Source organism: Bos taurus, chromosome 15 (assembly GCF_002263795.3).
Source record: "Bos taurus isolate L1 Dominette 01449 registration number 42190680 breed Hereford chromosome 15, ARS-UCD2.0, whole genome shotgun sequence".
NCBI classification, from domain to species: domain Eukaryota; kingdom Metazoa; phylum Chordata; class Mammalia; order Artiodactyla; family Bovidae; genus Bos; species Bos taurus.
The window spans coordinates 48,090,657-48,104,825 of record NC_037342.1 but is presented as its reverse complement, the minus strand read 5'-3'; the positions used below and the strand labels follow the sequence as shown (position 1 = coordinate 48,104,825).

The window sequence follows — 14,169 nt, the reverse complement described above, 5'->3', positions numbered from 1 at the left end:
CTAAACTGTCTAAATACAGAGTCCTTTGAGCAGTTAAAAGATTGATTAGAAATTGTATTGGTGAAGGGTTTTTCACTTTTTGGGCCAATGTTTGCTGCTAAGTCTCCATATCCCTTACCTGCTGTGTCCCTGGCAGTGTATTGATTAATATAATTGGTGTAAGTAGTAGCTTTAATGTTTGTAACCTTGGACCCTTGAGTTAATTCTTTTCTTGATTGAGCCCACCTCACCTTTGCCCTATAGGAATGCAACTTGATCCAATGCTTTTTTGGAGGCTGGCGCCTGACTTCAGAATAATCACCTTTAGAGAAAAATAAGTTTTCTGAAGAAAGGGTCTTAAAATGTTAACAGGCCTCCGGGCCAGAAGATGATGCAAATCACCTAAACTTTTGCATATGATAAGTTTGCAGGAAGAAAGCCTGGCTTACTGCATGACTCTACCCCTTCCCCCATTATCCTCTATGCATAACTTAAGGTATAAAAACTACTTTGAAAAATAAAGTGCGGGCCTTGTTCACCGAAACTTGGTCTCCCCATGTCATTCTTTCTCTCATCTTCTGGCTGAATTATTCAGCCTCTTTTCTCCACTGAATTTCCTCACTGAGCTATCCTCATTCTATTACTCTTTATATCTTTGATGAATATTTAAATAAATAGGTTGCCGATGCCATCTCTCCTTCGAATACCCTGGATCAGCCGGGGCTGGACCCCGGCAGAGGCCCAGTCAAATTAAATAAAATTAACCATCACAACTGTCGTACTCTAAAACTTTTCAAACAGCACCATAACAAGGTCTCTGGTTTCTGACAACATTGAAAATCAATCACCCAAGCTTAACTTGCATACTGGTAATGAAATGATAAACAGCCCATAATTATTCCAACTGTGCCTCTGTCTTTTTCAGAATTGTGCAGGCCCATAACCAGAAATCCCAGCCATATCACCAAGTGTCCTGAAATGAGTTCCAAGGAAAAAATCCCCTACCTTGTAGTGGTGTTTGTCATTCTCTAGTTTATTCTTAAAAAGAGACCATTTTTATGTCTCTAGAGAACATTGATATAGTTGATTTCTGGATAAAACCCAAGATGGTCCAGGCAAGAACTGGCCCAATATACTACAAGTTTGATCATAACATGTAAAGTGCAGAACCAGCATCCTCTAGAGTGACCCTCTCCTCTTTGGGTATCCAAATGATTTTGCCCCCCAACACCAAATCCTTCAGGGCTTCTAGATAAACCAGTCAGGACCTGACCCTGAAGAGCATCTTTAAAAGCCTGCGCTGTATCTCCTTTGTCTTAATGGAGTAGATGATGGGATTGAGCATGGGAGGCACAAAGAGGTAGATAAGAGACATGAGGGTGTGAACAGTATGGGGCAGGCCAGCACCAAAGCGATGTACGATGGACACACTCACCATAGGCACATAGAAGATGAGCACAGCTAGGACATGGGACACACATGTGTTGAGTGTCTTGAGGCGCTCCCCTGGGGAGGCAATGGCTAGCACTGAGCGAAAGATAAGTACATAGGAGAGAAGAATGAGGGCAGAGTCCAGGCCAAAGGTGAAAAGCACAATGGACAGTCCGTAGTGGCTATTGAGGGAGACATCAGTGCATGCCAGCTTAATCATATCCACGTGAAGGCAGTAGGCATGGGAAAGGATGTTCCGGGGATGGCAGAAAGGTAGTCTGTGCAGCAGCAGTGGGAAGACCAGGATGAGAGCAAAGCTTCGTAGGACAGTACACAGGCCCATGGCCACAATGCGGGCATTGGTGAGCACAGCGGCATAGTGCAGTGGGTTGCAGATGGCGACGTAGCGATCGAAGCTCATGGCCAAGAGGATGCCAGACTCTGTCCAAGAGAAGAGGTGGATGAAAAACATCTGGGCTAAGCAGACATTAAAGGCAATCACCCGGGCCTGGAAGCAGAGGGCAGCCAGCACAGTCGGCAGTGTGGAAAAGGATACTCCCAAGTCGTTGACAGACAATAGGGACAAGAAGTAGTACATGGGCTGGTGCAGACTCGGCTCCTCCTTAACAATGAGGAGGATCAGGATGTTTCCCACAATGGCGATGGCATAGAGCAGAAGGAGAGGAAAAGATAGCCAGGGCTCCATGGCCTCCGTTCCTGGGAAGCCCGTCAAGATAAAGAAGGGAGCATCAGAGACATTGATCTTGAAGTTGCCCATGAGAGGCTGGGGACAACTGTCATCAGCCAGTATGACTTTTTGGAGAAATTACATCATATGTCTAAGACTATATTGTTCCCAGGGAGGAAAAGAAACACTTAGGTTCATAAATCATGATTATTCATAGATTTTATTCTTAAAATACACTGGGAGGTTGACCAGGAGGTCATGAAATGCTAGTAGCTGAGAAAAAGAGTTCTTTCTTAGACATCTTTCAGAAAAGAGTCAATAAGTACTCAAGGTGGTTGACCAGCTCTTTAAGTCTTACTGGTAGTCTTCTAGTTGACTTCCTTACGATCATTATCACAGCTCCCCTTCAAATGTCCCCAAATTTCACAGTCATGATCTTAGGTACCTCCCAAGAGATGTAAACACTTAATATCCAGCCTGACAGACTAGGAACCAAGGGTGCAAGGAAGGAAAAGGAATTACTCCAGGTTTTCTTGGGAAGCAGTTACATGGCTAGAGCTGTAACTTAGTAATTCAGTTCCCATCCTGAGGTGACTTTGTGATCCAGAGTCCCACATTTCACACTGGAAGTATACATGAAGGAAGCCTGGGAAGTCAGCATGTCTCAAAAGGCATCATAGCTTTATTAGTACAGCATATAGAATCAGAACACACTGGGTTTGATTTCTAATGCTTTCACTTAATAGCACTGTGGCATTAGGTAGATTTCTTAAACTCTCTTCTTCGGTTTCTTTATTTTTTAGATAAAGATAAAGTAGAGTTGCCCTATGCATATGCATATATGCTATATAAGATAAAAGGAGAGAGAAAAAAAAAAAAAAAACTTGAACTTGGAACATGTCCTATCCATAGTAAGAATTATAGAAGTACTGTTATTATTATCATTTAAAATCATTTTTAGATGGAAAATAAATTATATAGTATGCTTCCTTTGACAAGATTCATGGAATATATTTACATTAAACTTAAATATGCATTTTTAAGTCACATATTATCACATAATAAATTATGGTAGAGACAAGCAAAAGTAAATTGTAAAAGTTTAAGAAAAATTAGGAGAGAAAAAATTATAACATTAAAAGCATCCTATCCATTAACTTATTTTTCCTATGAGTGGTTAAAAACAGCATTCTTTAATTTCCACAATAGATCATATTTTTTCATCTCACAGACTTTCAAATTTCAACCAGAGTAGATTATGAGAAATGTTTCCTTGACGCCGGACCAAATAAGGTTGTGAGAAGGGGTGCTAAAAGGGTAATCAATGCATCTTGCATTTTTTCCTTTGGTCTCTCACACAGGGGAGTTTCAACTATCTGGGAAAGAAACTATATTTAGGAATATTTTATAATATTTCTGTGACATGTCCAAAACCCTTTAATACACTGTGATAAGTGACTCTGCCTATCTGTTTTAGAACTTGTTAGTTCCCCTTTGTCTCTCATGGATAATTTCTAACACTTAAGTGTAATTACCCACCACTGATTATTATTTTAAGTGACCCCTGGGGGAAATTTTGCTTTTTTTCTTCCAGAAGCTTAGTATCACATCAATGAAAAATCAGATTAGAAATCAGAGAGAAATTCTCTATCAGTGTGATAAGTGTCTGGAACAAAGTTTTCAGGGAATTACTGCTGAAGAATGGGGATGCTGAGTAGCAGCATTGGGTTTGAAGAATTAGGGAAGATGAGCCAGATAAGCCCTTGGAAACCTGTATAATGTAATGACCTCTCTAGTACACATAGAGAAACTGTCACTGAAGATTTTAGAGGAGACAATCTTAAGGACATGCGTGGGTCACCCACTTCTTGAGCACCCCACTCTTGAGTTCCACTTTATCATGTCACATGTTCTACTATAAGGAAGTCTAGAATTTCCTTAACTAAAAACCTCCTGCTCCAGAATAGGGCCAGTTTTAGTACCTCTTTCCTGTCCTAATTAGAGATGTTGCTTGAGTTCAGCAAGTGCTCTTCTCTGTTCCTTAATATTTTTTTCTCAACGTTCATGCCAAATATAAAGTGGGGGCAGAAGATGGAGAGGGAAGTGATAGAAGGAGAAGGATTGAAGGGCAAGAAGAAACACAGAGAATGAGGAAGAGGCAGAGAACAGAGGGTAAATATAGGAGAAGTAACACAGAAAAGGGACAGCTTGGGTGAGAGAAAGGAAGTGTAAGACCAGAGAAGGGATTTTAGGTAGACAGTGGTTGGAAAATTAAAGCTAGAGAGGGAGAAGAAAAAGAAAATAAAAAAGAAGACAGAACAACAGTGATAGGAAAATGCCCCAGCTGGACTCTGGTGCTCCAAGAGGATTGGGCTATGTTTTCTCCAAACAAGGGCAAGGCTGTAGAAGATGCTACGCACATCACATTTTACAGGAACTGCCTCTCAGGCTCTGAGCCATGAAAGAGCTATAGTAAAGCCATAATGTCCCCAGCTAAACCCATTTGGGAATAGGCTCCTCACAGTGGGAGCCCAGTAGACACCTCTTGCAATCTATTCCCAAGGTTGTTTCAGACCTGTCTGCAAAGGCCAAAGCAACACAACTGTAACTGAGCAGGACCCTGTGGGGCCTTCCTAGGGCAGACTCCTCCCCCATGTCCTTTGCCTGCTTCTTTTTTGTACAAAAGCTGCAGTGTCCCAGGACTCCCCTGAGTTACAAAAAATTTGGCTCAAGAATTAATAATAATAATTGATATGAGCATGCAGTGACAAAAGTAGCAGTTGGGCCAGAACTGGTAACAATTCAATCAGAAGTATGGCAGTTATAGAATCTTTAGTTCCTCCCTGAAATACACAATTGTATCTGATGCACATTTCCTGAGTGGTTAAACAGATGCTAAACCCCCCACCAAATGGAAGTTAACTACTGGATGACCATGAGCATGTAACCCCCAGTCTGGTTGGAGCCCAAAGACTGATAATGTTAACCCTGTGACACCATCTTATACCTCACCATCAACCAATCAGAGAATTGTACACAAGCTGATCACAGACCCTGCAATCCCCCTCCCTCACCTTGCCTTTAAAAATGCTTTGCTGAAACCCATTGGGGAGTTCTGGGTTTTGAGCACTAGCTGCCCCAGACTCCTGCCTGGCACCTTCCTCCAACAATAAATGCTGAACCTTCCTTTACCACCAGCCAGCATCAGTAGGTATCAGTGGACTGGCTTTACTGCCTGTAGGCAAGTGGACTTAAGTTTACCTTCAGTAACACCTTCTCTGCTCCCAGCTGAGCAGGGCTTAGCTGCCCCCACACCAGGTCCTCATGACCCCTTAGATCTTCTCCAGGATGGGTTCCAAGGGCTCTGAAAGATGAAGAGTATGGGTGCCAAGAATGTAACTAATTCCTCCTGACCTTCAGCTCTAGGGTTTCTTTTCTCCATGCCAAGTCCCCCTTCTCTTCTTAAGGAATTTTCAGAAGCCAAAATGTAGAGTTGGTTAGAATTGTAAGTGATAGAAACACAGTAATCCTCAATAATACTCTGTGTTTATAATTTTCCTTGGACTCCATCAAGAAGTTCTTAAACACTGTCACTTTCAATCTTAACAACCAAATTTGGAGAGAAATGTTATCTTCCCATTTTACTGGTGAGAGAAATTAATTGCCCAGGTGGTCAAATTAGGTTCAAAGTTATAATACCACTTGAACTGCTGGAGAAGGAAATGTCAACCCACTCCAGTATTCTTGCCTGGAGAATCTCACAGACTGAGGAGCCTGAGGAACTACATGGTGTCACAAAAAGTCAGACATGACTGAAGTGGCTGAGCAAAAGCAGAACTGCATTCAAACATAGATCACTCATTTAATCACTTAACATTTTCAGAAAACCTAATAAGAATTTTTATCCAGTAAAGACCCTGGAACATGTTTCATCTACCTGTTAATCATTACCATCTCTACCTTCTTTCCTTTTTATCCTTTTTTTCCTACTTAATTGATTGTCTTTCTGCTTGTGCTTCTCTCTGAAACATCCCTCAAAAATAGAGGAAACTAAAAAGGAAAAGAATAAAAGAAGCTAAATCAATCTTTCTCATTCTCATGATCACAAATTTCTGGCTTTCCCACAAGTCTACCAGCTAAGATCTGGGATACAAACCTGGCCCCTTCCTCTGTACCCTCCACCCAGATCCAGGGCTTGCCTTGTCCGTAGTGTCACATATGTAAATGGATCCTAGGCAGTTGAACTTTCCAGTTTCAATGATTACACAATTCTATGATTTTTTAAAATTTTGTTATTAATATATAATTTATATACCATAAAAGTTGTAAATTCACTGTTTTTTAGCATATTTGCAAAGTTTGCAGAACATTTTTAATCACTCTAAAATGAAATCCCATTACTATTAGCAGTCACTCCTCATTCTCATTTATCCCAGACCCTGACAATAACTAATTTACTTTCAGTTTTTGTAGGCCTGTCTATTCTGAAAATTTTATTTAAATGCAAATTATTTATTTATTAGAAATAATTCTTCTTTAAATATTTGTAAACAAATTTTATGTGAAAATAAGTTTTTAGCTCTTTAGAGTATTTATTAATACCTAGCAATAAAAGTTCTGAGTCACTAGTAACTGTTTGAAATGTATATCTGTTTGAAAAAAAGCCTAACTGTTGTCCAAAGTGGTTTCACCAAAATTTACATTCCCACCTGCAAAGTATGAAGAATCCATTTTCTCCATTTGTTTCTAGCATTTGTTATTTTCTGATTTTGTTTTTTATTTTATTTTCATTTATAACCTTTTTAATGCATGGAGTGATATCTCATAGTGGTTTTGATTTGCATTTCCCTAATGATGGAGAAAGCACTGGCAACCCACTCCAGTATCTTGCCTGGAAACTCCCATGGACGGAGGAGCCTAGTGGGCTGCAGTCCATGGGGTCGCTAAGAGTCGGACACACTGAGCGACTTCCCTTTCACTTTCCACTTTTATGCGTTGGAGAAGGAAATGGCAACCCACTCCAGTGTTCTTGCCTTGAGAATCCCAGGGACAGAGGACCCTGATGGGCTGCCCTCTATGGGGTCGCACAGAGTCGGACACGACTGAAGCGACTTAGCAGCAGCAGCAGCAGCAATGACTAATGAAGCTGAACATCTCTTTTGTGCTTATTCACTATTTGTCTATCTCGCTTTGCAGAAATGTATGTTCAAATCATTTGCCTATTTTTAATTGATTTGTCTTTTTGTTGTTGAGTTATAAGAGCTCTTCATATATTTTGGATATTAAATTCTTTTTTTATTAATCAATTTATTTTAATTGGAGGCTAATTACAATATTGTAGTGTGGTTTTTTTCCAGTTTTATTTATTTATTTTTTATTTTACTTTACAATATTGTATTGGTTTTGCCATACATTGAAATGAATCCTCTATGGGTGTACATGTGTTCCCCATCCTGAACCCTCCCCCCACCACCTCCCTCCCCATCCCATCCCTCTGGGTCATCCCAGTGCACCAGCCCCGAGCACCCTGTATCATGCATCGAACCTGGACTGGCGATTCATTTCACATATGATAATTTACATGTTTCAATGCCATTCTCCCATATCATCCCACCCTCGCCCCCTCCCACAGAGTCCAAAACACTGTTCTATACTATCTGTGTCTCTTTTGCTATCTTGCATACAGGTTATCGTTACCATCTTTCTAAATTCCATATATATGCATTAGTATACTGTATTGGTGTTTTTCTTTCTGCCTTACTTCACTCGGTATAATAGGCTCCAGTTTCATCCACCTCATTAGAACTGATTCAAATGTATTCTTTTTAATGGCTGAGTAATACTCCATTGTGTATATGTACCACAGCTTTCTTATCCATTCATCTGCTGACGGACATCTAGGTTGCTTCCATGTCCTGGCTATTATAAACAGTGCTGCAATGAACATTGGGGTACATATGTGTCTTTCAATTCTGGTTTCCTCAATGTGTATGGCCAGCAGTGGGATTGCTGGGTCATATGGCAGTTCTACTTCCAGACTGGAAAAGAAGAGGTAAAACTCTCACTGTCTGCAGATGACATGATCCTCACATAGAAAACCCTAAAGACTCCACCAGAAAATTACTAGAGCTAATCAATGAATATAGTAAAGTGGCAGGATATAAAATCAACACACAGAAATCCCTTGCATTCCTATACACTAACAATGTGTAAACAGAAAGGGAAATTAAGGAAACAATTCCATTCACCATTGCAATGAAAAGAATAAAATACTTAGGAATATATCTACCTAAAGAAACAAAAGACCTATATGTAGAAAACTATAAAACACTGGTGAAAGAAATGAAAGAGGACACAAATAGATGGAGAAATATACCATGTTCATGGATCAGAAGAATCAATATAGTGAAAATGAGTATACTATCCAAAGCAATCTATATTTTTAATGCAATCCCTATCAAGCTACCAACGGTATTTTTCAGAGAACTAGAACAAATAATTTTGCAATTTATATGGAAATACTAAAAATCTCGAATAGCCAAAGCAATCTTGAGAAAGAAGAATGGAACTGGAAGAATCAACCTGCCTGACTTCAGTCTCTACTGCAAAGCCACAGTCATCAAGACACTATGGTACTGGCACAAAGACAGAAATATAGATCAATGGAACAAAATAGAAAGCCCAGAGATAAATCCATGCACTTGTGAACACCTTATCTTTGACAAAGGAGGCAAGAATATACAATGGAGAAAAGACAATCTCTTTAACAAGTGGTGCTGGGAAAACTGGTCAACCACTTGTAAAAGAAGGAAACTAGAACACTTTCTAACACCTTACACAAAAATAAACTCAAAATGGATTAAAGATCTAAACGTAAGGCCAGAAACTATAAAACTCCTAGAGGAAGACATAGGCAAAACACTCCAACACAAACCACAGTAGGATCCTCTATGACCCACCTCCCAGGATATTGTAAATAAAAGCAAAAATAAACAAATGGGACCTAATTAAACTTAAAAGCTTCAGCACAACAAAGGAAACTATAAGCAAGGTGAAAAGACAGCCTTCAGAATGGGAGAAAATAATAGTAAATGAAGCAACTGACAAAGAATTAATCTCAAAAATATACAAGCAATTCATGCAGCTCAATTCCAGAAATATAAACGACCCAATCAAAAAGTGGGCCAAAGAACTAAACAGACATTTCCCCAAAGAAGAAATACAGATGGCTAACAAACACATGAAAAGATGCTCAACATCACTCATTATCAGAGAAATGCAAATCAAAACCACTATGAGGTACCATTTCACGCCAGTCAGAATGGCTGCGATCCAAAAGTCTACAAGCAAGAAATGCTGGAGAGGGTGTGGAGAAAAGGGAACCCTCTTACACTGTAGTGGTTTTTGCCATCCATTGACATGAATCAGCCATGGTGCTTATCAGGTATATGATTTGTAAAACTTCTCTCCCATTCTGTGGTTTGTCTTTTTCACTTTCTTGACACTGACTAAATACTAAAAATATATTTTTTATAAAGTCCAAATTATCTATTTTCCCCCCTTTGGTCCCTTGTGCTTTTGGTGTGTCATAAAATCACCGTGTAACACAGGCACACAATGACTTACACTTAAGGTTTTTTCTAAAGATGTAGATTCGTCTTACATTTAGATGTTTGATTCATTTTGAATTAAGTTTGAGAGAGGAGCCCAATTTCAGTCTTTTGCATATGGGTATCCAATTATCCTTGCTTCTTCCAAATCCCTAGAGCAATCCCCTTGGGTTTTCATACCTGAGAGTCACAGAGAGTTAATAAATAACTGCACTTACCAAGCCTGTTGACATGAGGAGGCTGGAACCCCCAAGCTAAGATGAACACACTCACTGAGGACAGATAAGACTTAAAACTGAGAAGAGATCAGACCTCAGATGTCATACTCAGATCCCACCATCCTCTAAATCATACTTGCACACATGCATGAAATCACAACTTTCACATCTCAAAAAAAAATTATATTCTGGAACATAATACCTGCACAAACCTCCACACACCCTCCCACAGAACCTCACACTCATTTGTGACATGCATTACAGAGTTCAACCTCAGTGCGCTTCACTTGTGAATGCATGCTAATCACACAGGTATGTTTTTTAATTGAAAATACTATGTTTTGAGAAAGAACTCCAAGTTCGGTGATTGAAGTTTATATCTTAGAAGGAGACCTCAAACACATAGCCATCATACTGACCCAGAAACAAGGCTGAGTGGGAAAAGTTGGAGACAATTCCCTCATTCCACCCAGAGTGGTGCTCTGGCACAATGTCTCTTTTCTGTGACTTTCCCTAGAAAGCAATCTTGATTATACCTAATCTTTCTGATCCTCCTATCTATAGATGATCACAGAGTACTAGGTGCCTTAAAATGACCATTTGAAATCTTCCTCTGTGGGCAAGACTAGACTGGGTAAAGAGAGAAAGAGAAGAGACTCTAGCTCCCTTGTGTGGTACCCAAGCTTCTTTCCTTTAGTGGCTGGAGCCATCTGTGAAAATCTCAAAGCAGATAAGAGGAGCTTTTCACATTTATGTGACTCTTTGGAGTCCAGATAATGAATAACGGTATCATAGCAATGCAGATAATGACACTGGAGTACCTTGAAACAAAAAGATAGAAAGTAAAATATTGGCCATATAAATGGACAGTTAAGTGAGGGGAAAACACCATACTTTGAATCAGGAGACCTAAGACTTAATTTCAGTTCTAAAGTAATATATGTTATGATCTGAATTACATCAGTTCATTTCTCTGAACTTGGATTTCATTTTTCTAAGACAGAGATACAATTACTATATTCTGTTTCACTCCTATATGTGGCTATGGGACCAAGAGCTTGTAAAAAATGGGGAACACATTGTTTTTGGTGTACAAACTTAATAAAACTATATGTATTATCCTTCAATTAAAAATAAATAAATTTTTAAAAGACTATACGCTTTACTCTTTACCACCCATTTAAAAAGTCAGCCAGGTGTTTCCATTTCTAATTTATAAATATAAAAATTGAGTCTCAAAAAGGTTGTGGTACTTTTTAATGCTAAATAGTGAATAGGCAGAAAAGCTAAGATGAGGATTCCAGAATTGTTGCTTTTATAAATTGAGACTTCCCAGAGCAGTGTTCTTGCCTGGAGAACCCCAGGGACGGTGGAGCCTGGTGGGCTGCTGTCTCTGGGGTCGCACAGAGTCAGACACGACTGAAGCGACTTAGCAGCAGCAGCAGCAGCAGCAGAGAAGGGAAGGGATTTTCTTAAGATTAAGTAACACTCTTGTGACAAACTCAGAACTAAAGCTCAGGATTCCTGGCCTTTTACAAAGGATGTTTTTAGGTGTACAATGTTACTGAGGGAAGATGTATATAATACTACCACTCTATAATAGTCATGTATTCACTCAGGATGTCTACCGTGGGTGAATTCTAGGACACTCTACTCCCTCCCTCAATCTGCTTCTATCAGCACTTGGCATTCTGATCTGGCTGTTACATGCAACCATTAACTGGTGGGACTATAAGATTTCAGGCTGCCTTTGCATAGTTTGAAGTGCTGTCTCCCTAGATAGCATGCCGACTACACCTCTTGCTTTCTTCCTCTGAACTCACATATGTACTCAAAATAATGTAGATATGCAGTTATTGAGTATTTCTGTATATTCAGGCTGCCTAATAAATGGCAATCCACTCCAGCACTCTTGCCTGGAAAATACCATGGATGGAGGAGCCTGATAGGCTACAGTCCAGCGGGTCGCAAAGAGTCGGACACGACTGAGCGACTTCACTCTCACTTTCATTTTCAATCTCTTTATAGGCACTTCAGGTGAGACATAAAAATAAGTCATTTGGTGTGTATTTGGGCAGTTATCTTATAAAAACAGAGTAAGTAAGCAAAATATTGTAGCATTAAGACAAGAAGTCAATACTATGTTGCTAAGAAGTTACTAGGATTAAGTCTTTTGGTGAATATTGATCAAACTTTCTAGGTACAGACACACAGTCATGTTGTCTGGAGGTTGCAATTGCATAAAGATGCAGTCTTAGCTCAATAGGATTTTGGAAAGTGATGAATGAAGAGAAATAGACAACTAAGGACTAAGTTAGAGAGGAAAAGCTTTTGGAAGGCAAAGAGACTTGCTCAGAGTTTAAAAATTAGAGAGAAAGAAAAAGAAAAAGTCTCCTTGGGTAAAGGAAATACTGATATTGTAAACTTTAAAAAAGAGAGAGAGAGAGAGAATAAATATTCCTAGATGTATCAGGACAAAAAAAAAACAACTGAAAGATGAGCAGAATGTGGTAGGAGATAAGTCTAGAGGGGTTAGACAGAGCAAATGCTTAAGTTCTTATCATGGTTCTTGGTATATAGAACTCAAAGCATGATTGATGAGTATAGGAATTAGCAGATGAAAAATTGATTTATGTTATAGAAACTTTTAAGATTCTTAAGCAAGTTATAACAATAAATATTTTTCTTAGCTTAAAAAAGATGACTTCACAGAAAAAATCATTTTATGTGAATGAACCAGATCTCTCATGCTGCAGGACAGGTGTACCTTCAGCCACTTGGACAGAGCCCTTTATTTGCCAAGCAGAATGCCAGCATTCCAACATCAGCGATGACCATCTCCCAGCCACTCTCTTCCTGACAGGGATCCCAGGGCTGGAGTGGGCTCATGTCTGGATTGCCATCCCCTTTTGTGCCATGTATATAGTAGCACTGGCTGGGAATGCCACCCTCATCCTGATCATAGTGACAGACAGTGCCCTTCATGCGCCCATGTACCTCTTCCTTTGCCTCCTCTCACTCACTGACCTGGCTCTCAGCTCCACCACTGTGCCCAAAATGTTGGCTATTTTGTGGTTCCAAGCAGGTGAGATTTCCTTTGATGGGTGCCTGGCCCAGATGTTTTGTGTCCATTCTATTTATGCTCTAGAGTCCTCGGTTCTTCTTGCCATGGCCTTTGATCGATACGTGGCAATCTGCAACCCACTGAGATACACAACCATCCTCAACCATGCTGTCATAGGTAGAATCGGCCTTGTGGGTATATTCAGGAGTATAGCTCTTGTCTCCCCCTTCATCTTCCTGTTGAGGCGACTGCCCTACTGTCAGCACCATGTCATGGCACACACATACTGTGAGCACATGGGCATTGCTCGACTGGCCTGTACCAACATCACTGTCAATATAGTCTATGGGCTAACTGTGGCCCTTCTGGCTGTGGGTCTGGATTCCATCCTCATTGCCGTTTCCTATGGCTTTATTCTCCACGCTGTCTTTCGTCTTCCATCTCAAGATGCCAGGCACAAGGCTCTGAGTACCTGTGGCTCCCACCTTGGAGTCATCCTGGTCTTCTACATCCCTGCCTTCTTCTCCTTCCTCACCCACCGTTTTGGCCAACACCGAGTCCCCAGGCACGTGCACATCTTTCTGGCTAATCTCTATGTGCTGGTGCCTCCTGTGCTCAACCCAATCATCTATGGGGCTAGGACCAAGGAGATTCGGAGTCGACTTCCAAGACTGCCTCACTTGTGGAAGGTCTCAGTATGAGTTCTTGCAGCAGTTGGGGATGAAATGAAAGGTAAATGGGAAGGATAATTATCCAGCTACATTTACATAGATAAAGCCTATGATGTGAGAGAAATGGTGATATGGAGGAAGCGCTTTATGAAGAATGATCAGATAAATGGGACTTGTTAAGGATTACACTGAATATGCTCTTCAAGGTAATACGGTAGTTTCTGTATCATCTCAGAAGGGACAGTAGCTTTCCAAAATGCTAGTCAGTTCTGTTCTGGAGTGGACACTGCATCTCACAGTGGGTTTTTCTATTGGAATGTTAAGTGACAAAAAAAGAAAACCAAAGATGAAACATCTGGAGTGAACTTGAATCTGAACTCCAAAACTTTGGACAGTAGTTAAGAGCACAAGATCTGAAATCAGAGGGCCTGAGTTTGAATGCTTTCTCCTTTATTGTTGGTTTTCTACTTTGAGCATGTTACTAAACATTTCTATGTCTATTTTGGTG

General features: G+C 40.1%; 2 protein-coding genes across 2 annotated transcripts; one reads left to right on the top strand and one right to left on the bottom strand.

The window, feature by feature from the left end:
* Nucleotides 1-1,240: 1,240 nt before the first annotated feature.
* Nucleotides 1,241-2,188, bottom strand: OR51A24 (olfactory receptor family 51 subfamily A member 24). The gene has a single exon (NM_001390109.1). The coding sequence runs from the start codon at nt 2,186-2,188 to the stop codon at nt 1,241-1,243; it is 948 nt and encodes a 315-aa protein (NP_001377038.1).
* A 10,438-nt stretch (nt 2,189-12,626) lies between these two features.
* On the top strand, nt 12,627-13,691 carry OR52D1D (olfactory receptor family 52 subfamily D member 1D). Its single transcript, XM_002693211.2, has one exon. The coding sequence runs from the start codon at nt 12,627-12,629 to the stop codon at nt 13,689-13,691; it is 1,065 nt and encodes a 354-aa protein (XP_002693257.2).
* Nucleotides 13,692-14,169: the final 478 nt, after the last annotated feature.

Excerpts from the sequence above, each read along its gene's own strand:
- OR52D1D (XM_002693211.2), top strand. The coding sequence starts at position 12,627 with ATGACTTCACAGAAAAAATCATTTTATGTGAATGAACCAGATCTCTCA.
- OR51A24 (NM_001390109.1), bottom strand. The coding sequence starts at position 2,188 with ATGGGCAACTTCAAGATCAATGTCTCTGATGCTCCCTTCTTTATCTTG.